The sequence below is a fragment of the Tachysurus fulvidraco genome, chromosome 8, assembly GCF_022655615.1.
Source record: "Tachysurus fulvidraco isolate hzauxx_2018 chromosome 8, HZAU_PFXX_2.0, whole genome shotgun sequence".
NCBI lineage: Eukaryota > Metazoa > Chordata > Actinopteri > Siluriformes > Bagridae > Tachysurus > Tachysurus fulvidraco.
This window is the reverse complement of record NC_062525.1, coordinates 24,179,092-24,198,900: the sequence shown is the minus strand read 5'-3', so window position 1 is coordinate 24,198,900 and position 19,809 is coordinate 24,179,092. Positions and strand designations below refer to the sequence as shown.

At 40.9% G+C, this 19,809-nt stretch overlaps 1 protein-coding gene across 2 annotated transcripts in view; it reads left to right on the top strand.

Moving 5' to 3' along the window:
• Positions 1–2,540: 2,540 nt before the first annotated feature.
• Positions 2,541–19,809, top strand: part of LOC113653572 (transient receptor potential cation channel subfamily M member 4-like) — a 23,837-nt gene continuing 6,568 nt past the window's right edge. Inside the window, exons 1-17 of one of the 2 annotated variants that reach the window (XM_047817693.1) lie at positions 2,541–2,790; positions 3,102–3,163; positions 6,929–7,106; positions 8,139–8,319; positions 8,913–9,082; positions 9,353–9,530; positions 10,100–10,164; positions 11,099–11,335; positions 14,637–14,739; positions 16,751–16,872; positions 16,951–17,220; positions 17,485–17,586; positions 17,676–17,804; positions 18,082–18,211; positions 18,351–18,496; positions 19,571–19,683; positions 19,766–19,809. The exon at positions 19,766–19,809 is cut by the window's right edge and continues 61 nt beyond it. In XM_047817693.1, the coding sequence (XP_047673649.1) occupies positions 2,731–2,790; positions 3,102–3,163; positions 6,929–7,106; positions 8,139–8,319; positions 8,913–9,082; positions 9,353–9,530; positions 10,100–10,164; positions 11,099–11,335; positions 14,637–14,739; positions 16,751–16,872; positions 16,951–17,220; positions 17,485–17,586; positions 17,676–17,804; positions 18,082–18,211; positions 18,351–18,496; positions 19,571–19,683; positions 19,766–19,809 (2,290 nt within the window). In that variant the 5' untranslated portion in view covers positions 2,541–2,730. The remainder of the gene's footprint in view (positions 2,791–3,101; positions 3,164–6,928; positions 7,107–8,138; positions 8,320–8,912; positions 9,083–9,352; positions 9,531–10,099; positions 10,165–11,098; positions 11,336–14,636; positions 14,740–16,750; positions 16,873–16,950; positions 17,221–17,484; positions 17,587–17,675; positions 17,805–18,081; positions 18,212–18,350; positions 18,497–19,570; positions 19,684–19,765) is intronic. The other variant, XM_027163242.2, reaches the window with a different exon arrangement.

The following is a 19,809-nucleotide window of genomic DNA, read 5'->3' as shown; positions in this document are numbered from 1 at the left end:
ACAATCACGGGTGTGTAGACGTCACGTTCAGTTCGACTTTTGATTTGCATTACACTTTTAACAACAGACATCGGTAGAGGTAGATTTAGATCAGGGTTTTTTTCTTTCTTTTCTTTTTGGGTGCGGGTTTTCATTTTCAGCTAAATGGAAGCCACACCTGAGTCTAATGAAAGTCAAGATCAGCTGAATAAACTGGTGGAATCGGGTGTGTCTGCTGCTTGACTGGAATGAAATCACACACACACACACACACACACACACACACACACACACACACACACACACACACACACACACACACACACACACACACAGGCATTCTACGGATAAGATAAGATCAGATAAGTTACATAATAAATATTTGCATGACAAACAATATTAAATATACTGAAAGAAATGAATATGATTATATCTGTATGAAGTTCCCATGAATACGAGACCTGGAATGATTACAATGGTGTTTTTATGACTACAGCAGAAAGAAAATCTGCATTAGTGAGATGACACATCTACACTGATGGTCTTTTTTTTTTTTTTTACAGGCCACACACAGATAATTTCTCGCTCGTACGCAGCATAGAGATGTCAGATATTGCAGAGTCGTCAGTTGCTGTAGAGAAAACAGACACGGGAAATACTCCACTTCACCTGTCAGCTGATACGCATCTGCAAAGCATCCTTGTGCGATCCAAGACGTAAGTGATTGGACGTTGTTCCTTTAATTGTACAGATTAAAATCAACTCTAGTGTTCGATTTCTTCTTCCTCTTCAGTTCTGAATGAACTCTGTGTCTAAATGTTAATTAACTCTGTGTCATCAAAATGTTTGTATAGTTTATTGTGGTTTCCTTTTAAGAATTTAGAACCGTACCAAACAGATAAAAACTCAAGACGTCGGTTTAACACTGTGTCACATTTGCAGTGCTGAGGTCCGATTGCAGAGGAGAAGTGCAACATCCAAAGGCTGTAAGTTCGGAACGTGTCAGAGTCAGAACCTGGCTAGTACGCTGTACAGAATGGGCCAGACTAACAATAAAGAGCATTCGAAAGGAGTAGAAGACCCGAACGGATACGGCCGCTAAAGTACATCACTGACCACACAGCAAAAAAAAAAAAAAAAGGACTGAATTCAAGACCATGGCAGTTAGCTAACAGGATATTACCGGAGAATGTATAACGGTTCTAATTCTAACAAACAAAGTTGTAAAATAGCTATGGGCTATTAACCGTGTGCCTCGGCCTAACCGTGAACGCTAGGAAAGTTTTAACGCTGTGGATTTTTGCGGATTGGTAATTTGGTTGTACAAGCAACCACCTGGTAATTAAGAGTTCTGCCTAGAAAAATCACTTCTATTTTTAGATTACAAATCTATTAAATCTAATAGCAATTATGTATTTTGTGAAACAAAAAAAAAGAGCTGTTGAATATTCTTGCTATTTTTATGACCAGAGTTGGCGGCAACCTGAGGATGAGTCACACAGTTGTGAAATCTTTTGCGTTTGAATGAATACGTTTACGGCATTTGGCAGACACCCTTAAAAACCGTGCACTCGCTTATACAACAGAGCAAGCCTCGATCAAGAGCCCAGCAGTGGCAGGGTTTGAACTCATGACCTTCCTGTGTTATGGTATACTGTTGCATTTCTATAGTAAACTTGATAAAGTAGCTTATTTTTGCTGGTATATTTACACACAATCAGGATACAGGAACAAAGCAAAGATTTTTAATTAAATCTTTGAACATTTCTGTGTGTAAATCATCACCAGCACTAAGACGGCACACACAATGCCAGGGCTGAGTCGGTTTGAAATGACCACAACACTGGTGGATTTCTCTGTAATACCTGCTTCACAACAGCCCTGTGCACTGCAGGTGTGTTCACTCCTGATTTCAGAAACAGGCAAAACAAGAACACAAATGACCAATATGTTAATCTGCCTATAAGACTAGCATTATACTGACGTGTCTGGGAGGAAATAAAGCCATAGCGTTAAATATAACGTCATATACCTTTTTTTTTTTTTATTGCTGTGTAGTTTGCTGGACTTAAAAAGCTTGTTTGGTACTTTTCCTTAAGGTTGTTATCCTTTTTTTTTTTTTTTTTTTTTTACCAAAACCCAAAAAGCGCACATATTAGTCCCTGATTCACTATGTTTGTTATAATAAACTAATACATTTCTATGTGTATTTTTGGCTGCTGTAATTGTATATGTATATCTATGATGGATATATGTATGTGTGTGTGTGTGTGTGTGTGTGTGTGTGTGTGTATTTTATATCTATATCAGTATACTGTATTTTCGTGTTAATAAAACAGACTGAGATGTATATTAATAATATAAATAAATAAAAACAGTTGTTTAATTCACTTTGATTGTGCTATTTATTTACCTGCTTATTTTATATGGTTTGTTATATAATGACATCATGGTTCAAGATGAATGAACACCCCAGACTGACGTTATTCCATAAAAACGTCAATGTCGTTATTCAGACATCTAGTGAGTTAGTTTTCCACCCTACAGGTTGTAAGTGGTTTGGTTTGGGACACAGCCGTGTTGTGATAACGCGTTTGTCTGCTTTAACCACACCCAGAACTCAGAGCTTTAATCCGCTGAGTTGTCATGTGTAGGAATGAGGTTCCATGAACAAAAACCGGACTTCCGAGTAGGAAATGAAGGCGATCTGAGAGGTTTTTTAAACGTCGGTGAGCCACAAATCGCTTGGACATGTTCGGTAAAGAGGCGCAACGTGGAGACGTCCAAATGTCCAAATCCGAGAAAGACCAGGTGAGTTCACAGGAGACAGTAAAAAGACTCAAGGAAAGTGATCTGAAACGTCTCATGTCTACGTATAGTGATGATTTAAAAGGTGAATACCTGCTTAGGTCATAGGTTGACAAATAATCATCCAATGAGTCGGTGTGTCGGTTCATTGACTCACCTTTAATGGTTACTAGAGCTATATAAGTATATATAATGGTATAGAGCTATATTAGGTAGATTAGATAGGTCATGCAAAACATGTAGGCTTACTAATGAGTTTGAACTTTCCTATAGATTGCATATAAGTAAAGGAATCCGTACTGTTTGCTTTTCAGAGCTGGATTACGTCTGTAATCAAGAAAAGAGTTTGTACGACGTTTGTGGAGGATTCCTTCAGGTGAGGAATAGAGATTTCCCATGCATGCGTACTTCACTTTTCACGGCCATGAACGTCTCATATAGGGTGAATATACATCAAACATGAAGAATGTTTTTCCTCCTTTCTCAAAACGTATTTTTAACTCAGTCCACTTACTGTCCTAATTCACCAAAACATCTTTGATATTTGGTACATTTTGATATTTGGTACGTTTTGCACTGTCGGATGGCCAAACTAGATCATGCAACAGGGCAATGTTCCCAAACACACCAGTAAATCAACATCTAAATGACGAATTAAGAAAAAATAACAAGGTGTTGGAATGTCCAAGTCAAAGTTCAGACCTCAACCCCAATGAGATGCTATGACAGGATTTTATTAAAAAAAATTTGCATAAAATAAATGAATGCCCTCAATCAACTGAAGCGATGTTGTAAAGACAAGAGGGGTAATATTGCTTAAAAACAATGTGAGAGATTGAAATATTTGCAAAAGTGCAAATGGAATCCACCCGAGATCATTTTTGTGAGATTTTTTTAAAGGAAGCAATGAGATTTTTTAGGTTTTGATGATTATATAAATGATTATATACATTATTTAGCAGTTTACCTTATCCTGAGCCACTTACATTTTTCTCATATTATGCAACCGAGCAATTGCGGGTTAAGGACCTTGCTCAGGGCCCAGAGGCAGCAGATTGGTGGACCTGGGATTTTGAGTCACAATCTTTTGATCGGTAGTTCAACACCTTAACCACATCCCATAGGTTATGATTATGGCTTATTATGTGTTTCTTTAATGGCCACCTCCTGGTTTGTCCAGCAACAGGATTCTGCGCTCTTGTTGATGTGGCCCAGGTTCCATTTTCCACACAGAAACCTAACCCAATCACTGAAGAACTAACTGTCAGTGCCGGTCCCAAGCCCGGATAAAAGGGGAGGGTTGCACATGGAAGGGCATCGGGCATAAAAACTGTACCTAATCAAATACACAGACCATGTGATTGCTATGGCGGTCCCAGCAGAAAGAACAACAACATGTGTTGATTATTAATGGCCAAATTCAATGTAATCCATTTTAAATGAACTGTAATCATGGACATGGATACTTCCCAAAGCTACTGTACCTACGAAGCATTACTATATGGAATACACTGTATTGGTCATAAGAGTTTGGTGTTAACGCACATACTCTAGAGCGCTTAGAAACCAGTTCGAGGTTCTTAGTTTACTGTCCATTTGGTTTTCTTCTAGACTCTCTGGTTTCTTCTTTCCCCAAAAAATATGAAGGTAGGATTACCCCTTAGATATGAGGTACTAGTCAAGTCAAGTCAAGTCAAGTCAAGAAGCTTTTATTGTCATTTCAACCATATACATTAGTATAGCTGTTTCAGTACACAGTGACAACATTTCTCCTGGACCATGTTTCTGCATAGAACAAAGACAGAGCTAAGGACTTAATGTGTCTGGGCCTGGTACTTTACAATAAACTGCCATCATCATGGTGAATTCCCACTCCCTGACATTTCCAGGGTCTGTTCCTGGGATAACTTAAGTTCCAGTTTATCTATACAAGTGAGGAGACTTAAGGGCCTTGCCTTGGTGGTTCTGGGATTTGAACTCAGCATCTTGTGAAACTTCCAGAAATTCAGTTTATTGGACATTAGACCAAAAAAAAAAAAAAAACACTTCTAACTGAACTAACATTATGTCCTAATGTGTATCAAACTGAGGAAACAAAACTCTTCAGAAACCTGTGCTGACTTATCCTATGCTGCCATGATTAGGCATACTGTATATGTATTAAAATAGATCCAGGAATTTTGCCTGGTCTTGTTGGCTGGAATAATGAGTCATTCCTGCCATTTCCAACTATTTTTTCCCTGTTGTAACAGTTTAATGTGTAGGCCATGTTCCTACATTTGACAAGTATTACAGATGCCAAGTTTGATACGGGATGAATACTGTTCTGTTTTCATTTATCATTGTTTTTTTTCTGCAAAGTGTGTAATTGAAAAGAAATAACTTTCATAAAAAAAAAAAAAAAAGCAATTCCCTTTTCAGACTTCATGTCTCTAACCACATACAGTAGTTGGTCTCCATCCTGTTTCGTTAAATAATTTGCATAAATGCAACAGAAAATCTGCTACAGAAGCCACACTGTTGTTTGTTTAGTCTTTATCAGGTCTCTCCAAGGCACAATGATGATGTCATTTCCCAGTTGCAAGGTCGCCGGTTCTATGTGGACTGACTGCTCTAAATTTCCCCCATGTGTAAATGAGTGTGTGAATGTGTGTGAACATGGTGACTTAAAATTTATATCCATTTCTTTGGAAAAAAGTTCCTTCCTGTTATTGGGTAAGTTAGACTAGATTAGACATGAAACGTCTACACAGCCCTGCTGCAACTGCAGGTTTTTGTTATTGGAAAATGAGACAAAACAAATGATTAATGCGATTATAGCAACCAAAAAAAGTCCAAGTTAAAAGAGATATATTTTAGGAAGGAAAAAAGAAGCGCTTGTTGGATTTGGCAAATTTATTCCTTCCATAAATGCTTCGGATCAATATGGTGTCAATGGTGCAGATGGCGTGTGGTTAAAGGTCAGTTTGTGAGCGTAGGGCAGAGTCGGGAAAGGGATGTGGTTAAGGACCTGCACCTGTACGATTACAGTTAAGAGCCTCATGTTGAGTTGTTCCAAGTCTTCTTAATTCTTTCAAGAGGAAGTGGATAATGTGTTGGCCTGCTCAGCAGAAGGTCTTGAGTTGACCCTTAAGCCTTAACTAGGTTGTATAAATAAATGAGATGAAGGCAAGTCACTCTGGATAAGGGCGTCTTATCTGTAATGTCTTAGAGTCACGTGTCCTGTCATAAACACACGTACGTATGCAGTCAGGTTCTTGTATGTTTTTTTTTACTTAAAACTATTTTTTTTTTACATTTACAGCATTTAGCAGATGCCCTTATCCAGAGCAACTTACTTTTTTTTTGCAATTGTGGGTTAAGGTCCTTGCGGTAGCTTGGTGGACGTAGGAATCGAACTCAAAACCTTCCGATTCGTACACCTCCCAACACCTTAACCACTAGGCTACTACATCCCTAGCAATTCATTGCAGTTTTACTTTATATGAACAAACGTTCGCCACGGGACTCGAACCCTCTACCTTCTTCTCCAAAGTCAGATGCCTTATCCATTAGGCCAACTTGAAAGCTATTTTAATTCTCCTTCCTTAAAGGTAGCTTTAATGTCTCCTCTTTGTTTAACGTTACAATGAACGCACATCTTATGACCAGCCATTCATCTTTCAGAATTCAGTTGCATGAGAAAGAGCTTAAAACTTGTGCCAAAATAATGTTAATAAGATTAAGGCATTGGATTACCCATTGAAAGGTTGAGAGTTTGAATCCCAGGTCCACCAAACTGCCACCGTTGGGCCCCTGAGCCAGGCCCTTAACCCTCAATTGTATAATATTAGATAAAAATGTAAGTTGCTCTGGATAAGTGCGTCAACCAAATGCTATAAATGTAAACTTTTACTGAATCTAGATTAATAGGCCAACATTGACATTTTGAAAGTTTATTACTAAAGTATAATAATAAATAATTTCCTCTCTATCTTTAAAGGTATTTATTTTGTGATAATGGTGTATTTTGTGATATATGGTATAGTACATTCGGTGCTGGTAAAATGTTGATGTCCTGTAAGTCCCAGTGTGGGATGACGATGTTGATGATAAATGATATGCCAACTGAGATACCATTGCAATGTCTGTCTTCCTTCAGCAACGGTCGCCTGTGTCAGTGCGGAAGTTCGAGGGAAAGCCACGCGTCAGTCACTCTGAATGATTACTTCAGCACGGCCATTGTCAGTCACTGGGAATCTTCTCAACACACGTCCGAGTCTCCCACAGATGCTTACGGAGAGGTGGCGTTTGCAGGAGCCAGAAAGAGGCACAGCTATGTGGGTAACCACTTTACAGCAAAAATCATCTCTAAAAAAACTTTTTAATAATCCTTGGCTCTTTACGCTTCAGTTATTTTAAGTATTATACAAAGATCTATGATTGTTTTCTGTTAAAAGAACTTCCCCTGCAAATGTGTCATCATTTCAAGTCTCATATAGTAGTATATATCTAAGCATGCGCTATATGACCATTACATCCATATATGGTTTGTGGACATCCAGCTTTAGATTTAGTTTCTTTGCAGTTATTACAACCCCCGAAGATATATTTGGGATTTGTGACCATTCAGCTATAAGAGCATCAGACACTGATGCTGTAAGATTGAGGGGGTCTTGGGTTCAGTCGGTGCTAACGTACTTGTGATCATCGATAGTCCACAATCCCTTATCCATGTAGTCTGGTGTAGTGTACATTTTGAACGAACAAGAAGTTTATCCAAGTACGAATGCTAAAGGGCATGAACAAACAGTATTATAATGAGGGATTGTTTAGATTTTCACCCAGGAACAACATTTGCAGCATTTAGCAGACACCCTTAATCTCATTTTTTATCTCATTTTTATACAACTGAGCAATTGAGGGTTAAGGGCTCAACCTTCCGATTGGTAGCCCAACACCTTAACCACTAGGCTACCACATCCCCAACAACACAAAATTTATGAACCCAGTTCATCGGGCATGAAGGCAGGATACACCCTGGACGGAGTGCCAACCCATCGCAGGGCACACACACACACTCTCATTCACTCACAATTGTGTTGGGAGGTGTACCAATCGGAAGGTTGTGAGTGAATGAGAAACTCACATTGTCTACGGACAATTTTACAGAGATGCCTGCATGTCTTTGGACTGGGGGAGGAAACCGGAGTACCCGGAGGAAACCCCCGAGGCACGGGGAGAACATGCAAACTCCACACACACAAGGCAGAGGCGGGAATCGAACCCCCAACCCTGGAGGTGTGAGGCGAACGTGCTAACCACTAGCCCGCCTGCATGGTATTTAACCTCTCTTTTTTTTCCCCCAACAGTTTCTTCGTCTTTCTTGGGATACTCCATCTGCCACTGTTTACTCCATCTTGACCAGCCATTGGGACTTGCAACCTCCAAACTTGGTGGTGTCGGTGGCCGGTGGTGGTGGGAAGTCTAAGGTTAAGACCTGGGTGAAAGAGGTTCTAAGGCAGGGATTGGTCAGAGCAGCCCAGAGCACAGGTACAAACACAAAACACTTACAATAACTACAGCCACAGTGGTATAAATAGTCTATGGATTACTCTTTTAGACTGTTTTGGGGTTTCATCACACCAATCAAAACACAGGCTGCCTGGTCATTAATGTGCGTGGATATACTGTATGCATGGTGCCTTGAAATGAACTGGGATCCCATTTAGGGTATAATTCCCCATCTCCATATTCCTGGGATAGTAAGAAGAAGCTGTTAGTGAAGATGTCTAATAGCACTATTAATGTGAATGTCTAGATGACTAGAGAGGCAAAATCTCCAGAAGAACTCCACCAGATTCTCTCAGATACTCAGAAGAATCTACAAACCAATTTTTTGCATGAAACGACACATGTATCTAACACACCTATGCACTAGTTTAGTTTTGTTAGGCTCTTTATCCATTTCTTAATGCATGCCACAAGACTTTTGCACAAACTGTCGCAAATTATCACTGTTCCGAAGGAGGATGAAGAATGTCTTTAACGAACGATGACAGTCGGCTCAGAATCTTCTCCATAGGAAAAGGTCTTTGGCATTCAAGTAACTCACACTTTTGTCTCACACACTGTAATACACACAGGAGCATGGATCTTATCGGGAGGACTGCGGGAGGGTGTTGGCAGGCATATAGGCGAAGCCGTGAGGGATCATTCTATGGCAGCGTCCTCAGATTCCCTCTCCAAGGTAGTGGCCATAGGTGTAGCTCCCTGGGGTTTGGTATCCAACCGAGAACAACTCATCAACCCAGAGGTAGCTTCCTAATCTCTTCCTGTAAATTCTTTAAGATGTTAAACACATTGCTCTACAGTATGTACTCTCAAACATCTGAGCACATTCTTGCCCACCTGGAAACATGAAGGTGATGAACGCTGCTTTTGCTGCTGAGGAAGAATTCTTGTCCTAAATGTACTCTAATGAAAGAATCCCATGTGCAGATGTATAACATTTAGTAGTTTGCATAAAGGTAACGGCCAGTAACAGACTCTCTCACCGGTCCCTCCACTTCCCTGTGTTTATCAGGGTAGTTTTCCTGCTGAGTACTACGTTCCGAACATGTCCCGAGATTCCTGCTACCTGGATAACAACTACCATGCATTTCTCCTCGTGGATGACGGGAGTGTAGGCCACAGAGGTGTGGAGGCTCGTTTCAGAGGACGGCTAGAGAACTACCTTTCTCAGCAGCGCACAGGAAAATCTGGTGAGACGTGGTATTAAACCACCGATTTAGGTTTTATCTAGGCATATCACTGGAGTAGAGAGCTGTAAAAAAATCTGTTGATATAATCACCCCAGCCTCACAGGCCTCATAACACCCCAATGTGTCAATACCCTTAATTTGCGCCTCAACTTAATTTGAAAATTGTCTGTAATATGTGCAAACTAGACAATTTTTTGACCCTCATGTATTTAAATACAAAGACAATATACTCTAAATGAGAATTATTTACATCATTACTCCTTACTCCTTTGCTAACATCACCAAGTTATTCTAGCTATCCTGGACTAGCATACCAAAACAATGAAAAGACATCAGGTAAAGTTAAATATCAATAACAACGATAACAATCTATTGCCATTTGTAGATGAAGTTAGGTTTGTCCACCTTTTTTTTTTTCGAGCTGAGAGAAAATATGACCTCATTTCCAATGAATGGAAAGTATGCTCGCTGGATTGTGTGGGATTTTAATAAGGATCAAATGTTCTAGTGATATTTTATGTCCTTCTGTATGTATCCGGTAACAAAACAAGTGTATGTAATGTGTACAGGAAGCGGAAGCATGGACATCCCTGTGCTGTGTATGCTGGTATCAGGAGAGCCTTACATGCTCGAGGTCAGTTTTAGAAACACGTAAAACTGTTCCTTTATTATTAAAAAAAAAGAAGAAAAAAAAAAGACATACGGCTAAGTATGGTGATCCACCATTGTTCTGCAGTGGGCAGCCATTTTTATGCTGCGGCACCCGGTGGGCAGTTGGGGGGGGGGGGTGTTCGGTGCCTTGCTCAAGGGCACCTCAGTCGTGGACGGCCCGACTGGTTAGGAGTCAGACTCTCTAACCATTAGGCCACGAATTCTTTGACGTAAGAACTGAAGGTGCTGACAGATACCTAGACAGTCATCATGTGCAAGTGCATCAAGTGTTTGTATTCCAGACTCATTCTAAGTCTATGCTTACTGTAGCTTGATTATAATGCATTATAAGCTGAGTTTGTTTTACTATTTTACTATATAAAAAATATAAAGCTACAAAATTTAAGAAAATGTTCAAACCTGTCAAATTCTACATCTTTCCCATTTGGTTACATCACCATGTTATTCTACCTATCCAGCACTAGCATGGAGGTCTCAAGACTTTTGTTTAGTCAGTATATAACAATGGAGAAAAAGAGAAGGCATTTTATTTAGGAAAGAAATTTCACACACAAAATAAATCACACATTGCAATCTCGGGTCCACTAAACTGCCACTTCTGGGCCCCTTATCAAGGCCCTTATCCCTTAATTGCTAGTATAAATTTGAAACAAAATGTATGCTGCTCAGAATAACGACATCTACCAAATGATATGTTGAAGGTTAATTGGCATGTTTAGATTGTCTATAGTGAGTGTGTGTGTGTGTGTGTGTGTTTCTGACCCTACAGTGAGTTCGACCCCATCCAGGGGGTGTCTCCTACCTTGTCCTATAGATCCGATTGGACAGGCTTGGGGATGTACCAGGGCTGTATAGGATAAAAGATAGAAAATCATGTCTCTTTCTTTACATCATAGAGAATGAATCTCTCCTTGAAGAAGTCTCTCCCCTGGTTGGTCCTGGCAGGCTCTGGGGGACTCGCTGACTTGGTAAGCGACGTTCTGGAAAACGTATCGGCTGCAAAGAGCAAGCCTGGGACAGGGTCCGAAGGCGAAGCGGAGGCGGCTACTAAAACAGATCTGCGAGGGAGAGTAACAGAGAGAGTGCTGAAACACTTTCCCTCAGAGCAGGACACTGAAAAACTCGTAGACAAGGTAATGAATGACATGGATTTTTAGTCATGGGGTGGAATATCAGGGTTTTTTTTTTTGTCCCAGTGATTTGAATGACTATCGCAGGCCTCCGTTTATAAAAGCCGAACTTCTAATTGTGAGAATAATCATTACCCTGTTGTTTCAATCAAATGCTGTTTCTACTCCATGTGTCTCAGTTCTACCTGTTCCTACACAACTGTTCTCTGAGTTTATTCTGCCCTCAATTGATGATATCTTAAAACTTATTCATCAATCTAAATCTTCAACCTGTGTTCTTGATCCTTTACCAACTGTCCTTGTTAAGGCTACTGCTTCCTCTCTGTCCCATCTTATTATGGATATTATTTATTCTTCCCTTACCACTGGGGTTGTTCCTTCTCTTTTCAAAACAGCTGCTGTAACTCCAATTCTAAAGAAACCAGGTTTGGACACCAACAACCTTAATCATTTTCGTCCTATTTCTAATCTTCCTTTTATTTCTAAAATTTTGGAAAAAGTTGTTGCTGCTCAACTTCATATCCACTTGTCTGGCAATAATCTATATGAACAATTCCAATCTGGTTTTCGCCCATTTCATAGCACTGAAACAGCTCTATTAAAAGTCACAAATGATTTGCTTATAGCAGCTGATTCTGGTTTACTATCCATCCTCCTTCTCCTTGATCTGAGTGCAGCTTTTGATACAATTTCCCACGATATTCTTTTAGACAGGCTTTCCACTATTGGCATCACCAACACGCCTCTGAAATGGTTTCATTCATATCTCTCTGATCGCACACAATTTGTTCAACTAAAATCATTCACCTCTTCTGTAGTTTCCGTTACCTCTGGTGTTCCCCAGGGCTCTGTTCTTGGCCCTTTGTTATTTATTACTTACCTTTTACCCCTTGGTCATATTTTTCATAAACATCAGGTTAAGTTTCATTGCTATGCGGATGACACCCAGCTCTACCTTTCCACAAAACCACATTCCAAACTCCCTCCATCTGCTCTTTGATTGTCTCATTGACATAAAATCATGGTTTTCAGCAAATTTTCTTAAACTAAATAGTAATAAAACAGAATTTCTCATTATAGGCACAAAAACTGTGCTTAACAAATTTTCGAATTTTCTTATTTCCATTGATGAATCTCTCATAGCTCCCTCATCTCAGGTTAAGAGTCTTGGTGGCATCTTTGATAGTACCCTTTCTTTTACCTCTCATATAAATAATGTTACTCGGGCTGCATACTTTCACCTTCGAAATATCAATAGGCTTCGTTCCTTTCTCACCACTCAATCTGCCACCACTCTTATTCACAGTCTAGTGACCTCCCGGCTTGACCACTGTAATTCTCTTCTTATTGGGCTTCCTCACAAAACCCTTCATAAACTGCAACTTGTTCAAAATTCTTCTACCCGTATTATCACTCGTACTCCCTCTATCCATCATATTACACCTGTCCTGGAACAGCTACACTGGCTTCCCATTAATTTTCGTATCAAGTATAAAATTCTTCTTCTAACATTTAAAGCTATCCACAAACTTGCACCTTCATATCTTCTTGATCTTCTTCATACTCCAAAACCTACTCGCACTCTTAGGTCTTCTTCTTCCACTCATTTCATTGTTCCCTCTGTCCGTCTTGTAACTATGGGGAACAGAGCCTTCAGTTCCTCTGCACCTCAGCTCTGGAACTCACTTCCATCTGAGCTCCGTAATATCGATTCTCTTTCATCATTTAAATCTCAGCTTAAAACTCATCTGTTTAGTTTAGCTTATTCTACATCATGATTTGTAATGTTGTCCAATTTGTATTTCTATGTAAGTATTTTATAACTATATATTTTTTTTGTTTTTCTTCTTCTTTTGTACGGTGACCTTGAGTGTTCAGAAAGGCGCCTTTAAATAAAATGTATTATTATTAGGGGTCAAACCCCGAAGGGGCGTAGACACCTATTGTTATTGTCGGTTTTCTTCTTCTTCTTCTTCTTCTTATTATTCCTCTTCTTCCATTGAAGTCAATGGCAGCCCATAGAACCGTATGTAGGAAAGTTATGTAATTTGGCACACATGTATAGGCCAGTCTTAGAAGTTACTCTAGCAACTTTGGTGGGTCTAGCTCAAACCCTTTAGCGCCACCAACAGTCCAAACATCCAATTATGTTCATGTTCATAACTGCTGACTCGTAATGCCTAGAGACACAGTTCTTGCATATTTTGGATCCTTTGCTCATGCCGATTCGAATGCACCATATGACATCATTTCCGTCATGAATACCTTTCAGCCATTTTGAATTTTCCGTAAAACCTAATTTTTCGAACTCCTCCTAGACCGTTTGTCCGATTTGCATGTTCTTTGGTATCTAGCATCTAGAGACACCCGAGACAAAAAGTTATCAAAAGTTTTTTGATAGACCAATGCCTTCTCGTATAGCGTGGCAACATACATGGTGGCGAGCACGCCAAAACAGACATGAAGCCGTATCTTCACAAAACTTATGCGTGTCGACACGAAACCTGGTAAATGTCATTATAGTCATGACCTGAGGGTGTATGCAACGTTTCGTGACAGCGCCACCTAGTGGCCACGAGATTTTAAAAACAGCTATTTTTGCTTATAACTACTGCAAACGTGAGTCTAAAATCATGAAGGGAGTGTTGTTAGACTCCTTGAGGCATGCCGACTCAAACGATAACAAACGGTTTTCGGACGGCCATTTTGTGTGGTGGCGAGCACGCCAAAACAGACGTGAGGCTGTATCTTCGCAAAACTTATGCGTGTTGACACAAAACTTGGTGTATGTCATTATAGTCATGACCTGAGGGTGCATGCAACGTTTCGTGTCAACGCCATCTAGTGGTCACGAGATTTTAAAAACAGCTATTTTTGCTTATAACTACTGCAAACATTAGTCTAAAATCATGAAGGAGGTGTTGTTAGACTCCTTGAGGCATGCTGAGTTAAACGATACCAAACCGTCGCAACATACATGGCGGCGCGCGCACGCCAAAACAGACGTGAGGCTGTATCTTCGCAAAACTTATGCGTGTTGACACGAAACTTGGTGTATGTCATTATAGTCATGACCTGAGGGTGCATGCAACGTTTTGTGACAGCGCCACCTAGTGGCAACGACATTTTAAAAACAATGCCATATCGCTACGAAACTTGGTTTGGGTCATCAGCGACATGTTCTGAGCGCACCTGATCGGCTTGACCCCGGAATGGCTGCTTGCAGCTATATTTATTATTATTATTATTATTATTATTATTATTATTATTAAATACTAATCTCCATGTGATTAAATTTGGACAGGTCTTGAGTATCTACCAGAGCAAAGACCTGATCTCCATTTATCATGATGAGCACGAGGGATTGGACGACTTTGATACAGTGCTGCTGAAGGCTTTAGTCAAGGGTAAGTTGCAGCAATGCTGATCCTCTTCATCCTTCCTGCTTCAGTGAATAATCTCACCTTATACCTTAAAGGCGGGGTCTCTGATTTTTGAGAAATGCTTCAGAAAACTGAGTCATGCCGAATAATAAACAAAAATCAAAACAAACGTGTAGCCAATGAGCAGAAAGGGGCGGGGCTTGTCAGTATGGGCGGAGAGAGTGTTCAGTGTGCATTTGTGACATTAGCAGAAAGCGGTTTTAACATCGACATGGAGGATAAAAACAAAGAAAGAAAGAGAAGAAAGGCTTACGATAAGGACAAGAAGTAGGACGTGTTAATATAGGATCAGCTTTCCAGCGCTGGAGAGAACTGAAGGAGCAGGAAGTTGGCCACATATTCACAGGTTGGAGTTTCCCGAGTCAATAACTCCTGAGCTAAACGCTGTTACTACACAAATAACACCTCTTTTCTATCGTAGTAATGTAGAGAGGCAGCTACAACCGCGTTTTGTGTAGTAACAGCGTTTAGCTCAGGAGTTATCGACTCGGGAAACTCCGACCTGTGAATATGTGGCCGACTTTACTTAAGACGCAGAGGCGCTTTTTTCCTTCTCGATAGGTGAGTAACGTTGGTTTTGCTTTGTTACACAGAACTAATATATGCCTTTGTCCTTTACATCATTATGCTTGTGTGGCATTTTTGCTTGTTTGTTTATCTACAATCGTATTGTTCTTCCCTTCAGCTATGATAAAGACACGTTTCTTTCTGTTAGTCGCCCGGGTTACGTATGTATGTGTGGGCGGAGCTATCGATACAGGGGTGGGACCCGTTTGGGTTAGGGGCGTGTTTGTTTTGGTGATTTCAAATGACGACATTGGCTTTCAAAAATAGGAGACCCCACCTTTAAGTACTTTATAGACTTAGTTGTTTTTTTTATACCTGTTAGGTGAATTGGAGTGAAATGTAGACTTTTTTTACATACTCCAGGTCAAGTCAAGCCAAGGAGTTTTTTTTTACTGTCGTTTTCAACCATACATAGAACAATAAATTGAAACCTGGGTCATGGTTCCCATGGGATGGATGACTGTAGATAGAACCACTGGAAGACCTTCACATTGACTTTGATCAGCCGTTGTGTCGGTCAGCTTTGTGCTTGGGTCTTCATCACTGAGCACTTCTCCAGGAAGGAATTCTGTTAAGTCTGTAATGTACACAGGAGTAACTCTTACCTGTTCCTCAGGCCCTCATGGTTCCACAAATCCACTCGAATATAAACTGTTGTAGAAAGGACATTATTCACATTTACTTATTATTATTTCCTGTCCAGTGTCCCCCAAATGAGGATGAGGTTCCCCTTTAGAGTCTGGTTCCACTCAAGGCTTTTTTTTCCTCATGTTATATCTCGGGGAGTTTTTCCTTGTCACCATCAGTACAGGCTTGATCTTTAAGGATAGATGTTAAAAATAAATAGTAACTTTAATTTTAAACTTTACATTTTTTATTCTGCCTCTATACTTCTGTAAAGCGGTATTAAAATAAATTGAATTGAAGTGATGGGGGGCGGGGGGGGGGGGTTCACGGTGGCTTAGTGGTTAGCGCGTTCGCCGCACACCTCCAGGGTTGGGGGTTCGATTCCCGCCTCCACCTTGTGTGTGTGGAGTTTGCATGTCCTCCCCGTGCCTCGGGGGTTTCCTCCGGGTACTCCGGTTTCCTCCCCCGGTCCAAAGACATGCATGGTAGGTTGATTGGCATCTCTGGAAAATTGTCTGTAGTGTGTGAGTGTGTGAGTGAATGAGAGTGTGTGTGTGTGCCCTGTGATGGGTTGGCACTCCATCCAGGGTGTATCCTACCTTGATGCCCGATAACGCCTGAGATAGGCACAGGCTCCCCGTGACCCGAGAAGTTCGGATAAGCGGTAGAAAATGAATGAATGAATGAACGAATATAGCTGTGCTACGTTTCATTTAATAAAAAACAAAACACCAGCCTTCACTGGTCTACAGGTATTTTTTTTGCATTTGTTGTGTCACAGCGAATAAGCAGCGCCTTTCTGCTGATGCTGTCCCCAATACCGAGGAGCTCAGGCTGGCTGTGACCTGGAACAGAGCAGACATCGCCAAGAGCGAGCTCTTCACAGGAAACATCCAGTGGAAGGTAGGAAATGACGTCTATTGTGACAAGAATTTCTTTTGAAATTGATAAATTTTATGTATAAATGTGTGTTGAGTGCAGAAGGAAGACCTGGAGGGCTTCATGACTGATGCTCTGGTGAACGACAAGCCTCAGTTTGTACGTCTTTTTACCGAAAACGGGTTGAACATTATAGACTATCTTACAAACGCCCGCATGGAGGATCTGTACCGCTCCATCTCAGAGGGCTCTACGATCTACACACTGCTACAACGTTACCTCTTAGAACGCCTGGGGGCCGCCAATAGCTCTCGCTCCGGTGGCAGTGTTGAACACACCGTCAGCCCAGTCAAACAAGTGACAATGTATGAGGTGAGAATGATGGAATGTGTTTTTTGAGCTAATGACGTGTTGTTTTTTTTTGATGTATAAAGAAATACCTTGGCTTTGTGTTATCCATGTGCTTTGCAGTTGATGATGCAAATTCAGTGGGGTCCGATATAGAATCTGAATCTGAGTCAAACCTCAGCAAACTGATCTCAGATGATCCCCATTCTTTATCAATGAGCACAATAGCTACTGCTACAAACAAGTTCGAATCAGATTAGTAAATCTACTTCTGTCCATGTTTCCTAGGTGTCTCAGGTCCTACAGTACTTGCTGGGTGACGTGTGTCGGCCTTTCTATTATAAATGTCTGGAGCTGAAGGGTGTCGCTTCCAGACGGAAAGCCAACAAGGTAAAACGTCTGAGATGAAAGCGCACTGGATTCAGCAGTTCTGTTGTAAAATATTGCGTCATGGATTTGACTTTGAAATTCATTTCCAGAAAATGTCTACGATCTTGCATGAAGAAGCCAGATATCTGGCGCTTCGGTGCACTCACCCGTGGGCTTCACTGTTCATCTGGGCCGTGCTGCAGAACCGCAGCAATATGGCCGTTTACTTCTGGGAAATGGTAAAAGCAGGCCTTGGAGTTGTCTGTGTGATTTTTAGATACAGAACTGCATCTCATGTTATGTGTGATTAGAAAAGGTGATATTTGCCCTCACGTGCCCAAAAAGTTGCCCAATAAGTGTGAAAAGAGAAATGAATAATTAAATGAAAAGAGGTGGCTAGGATTCATTTGATATCTGTTGCTAAGTAGTGAAGGTTAATCATCTCTCTCTCTCTCTCTCTCTCTCTCTCTCTCTCTCTCTCTCTCTCTCTCTCTCTCTCTCTCTCTTTCTCCTCAGACCTCAGAGTCGGTATTGAGTGCTCTGAGTGCTTGTAAGCTGCTGCGAGTTCTCTCCAAATTAGAGACCGAGACTGAGACGAAACACTCCATGAAGGACCTGGCCCAGAGATTTGAGAGCTTGGCCCACGGTACGATGTCGTCTTACTTTTATAGTCAGACTGGAAGTCGTCATGCCAGAAATTTACAAACGACATCTTAATTTACCTTGTTTTACGTTTACCTGATTTTTCTCTCACCCTCCTGATTTTGCTCTGTTGCTTCGCACAGGTTTGTTCAGTAAGTGCTACGAGAACAGCGAGAGTCGCTCTTTCATCCTGCTGAAGAAAAAATCACAGGTCTGGAAGGGCGCTACATGTCTGAGGATGGCCATGGAAGCGGATGCTCGTCTTTTCTTTAGTCACGACGGCGTGCAGGTCTGAATGGTCATTGTATTAATTTGAGTATATACATGGACAACCAATTAGGAGCGTAGTTATCTCCACCAAGTCTTTTTAGTGATGCCTTTTCACAAAGATTAACCATCGGAGTTCCACTAAATCTACCTATTGTCGTTCACCAGCACATTTTTCTCACAAACACCACTTTTTACCTCATCATACAAGCGTTTATTAGACCTGAGATCTTGGATATTAGAATCCATCTTCTTGGAACAGTCGGTAGGATTCATGCAATATGTCAGACAAAGACTTTGAGGATCTAAGAGCAGCAATCGAGCAACTGTGGTAACAAAACGTGGAAGTTGGGCAAAACACGGAAGTCAAAAACCATGTGGTGTCAAAACCAAATAAACCTACACAAACACAAGGCTTGGTATCATCGTGAATGCAACATGCAAATGTTTAAATATGTAGTTAAACCAGGAAGTAAGCTGAAAACAGGTGACATTAATCATGACACAGACGAGGGCAACAACCAATGACAATACAGGGGCGGAGACAAGACACGAAACAAAACAAAGCATACATGGTTAAGGTGGTTAAGGTGTTGGACTACTAATCGGAAGGTTGTGAGTTTGAATCCCAGGGCTACCAGGCTGCCACTGCTTGGCCCCTGAGCAAGACCCTTAACCCACAATTGCTCAGCTGTTTAAATGTAAGTTGCTCTGGATAACAGTTTGCTCTGGGTGTCTGACAAAATGTTTAACTAACGCATGTGAAGACAATGGCGTAAGTTGCGCATGGGGCTGATTCGCATCTACGGAGAAATCCAGACACCAGAAGACCAGATCATCATTCTTGAAGTATCCATCCCATAATAATGAGGTTTCAAACAACCACAGTATTTCAGTACTGTTAAGGTGGAGCAGAGGTTCTCAAAGTGGACCATGTCCATGTGTCCGTCCACCAAACCAGCTTATGGTTTATATCAATGAGGTCAATTTAATGACATGAGAAGGTTGAGCAGGATCTGGGAAAACTGGACAGCATAAAAAATGTTTAATGTTGATTTTGTGTGTATGTGTGTGTGTGTGTGTGTGTGTGTGTCAGAGTCTGCTGTCTCAGATATGGTGGGGGGATATGGACAAAAACACTGAGGTCTGGAAGCTCATCCTCACACTGTTTGTTCCTCCTGTCTGCTACACCAACCTGATCTCTTTCAGGTAAGAAATACCTCCATCCTCCATCATCCTATTACATCATCGTGTGATCATCGCCGATCGTCTTTCATTTCTGTTCTTTCAGAGAGGAGAACGACGTGGATGAAAGTTCCGAGGACGTGTCGCAGC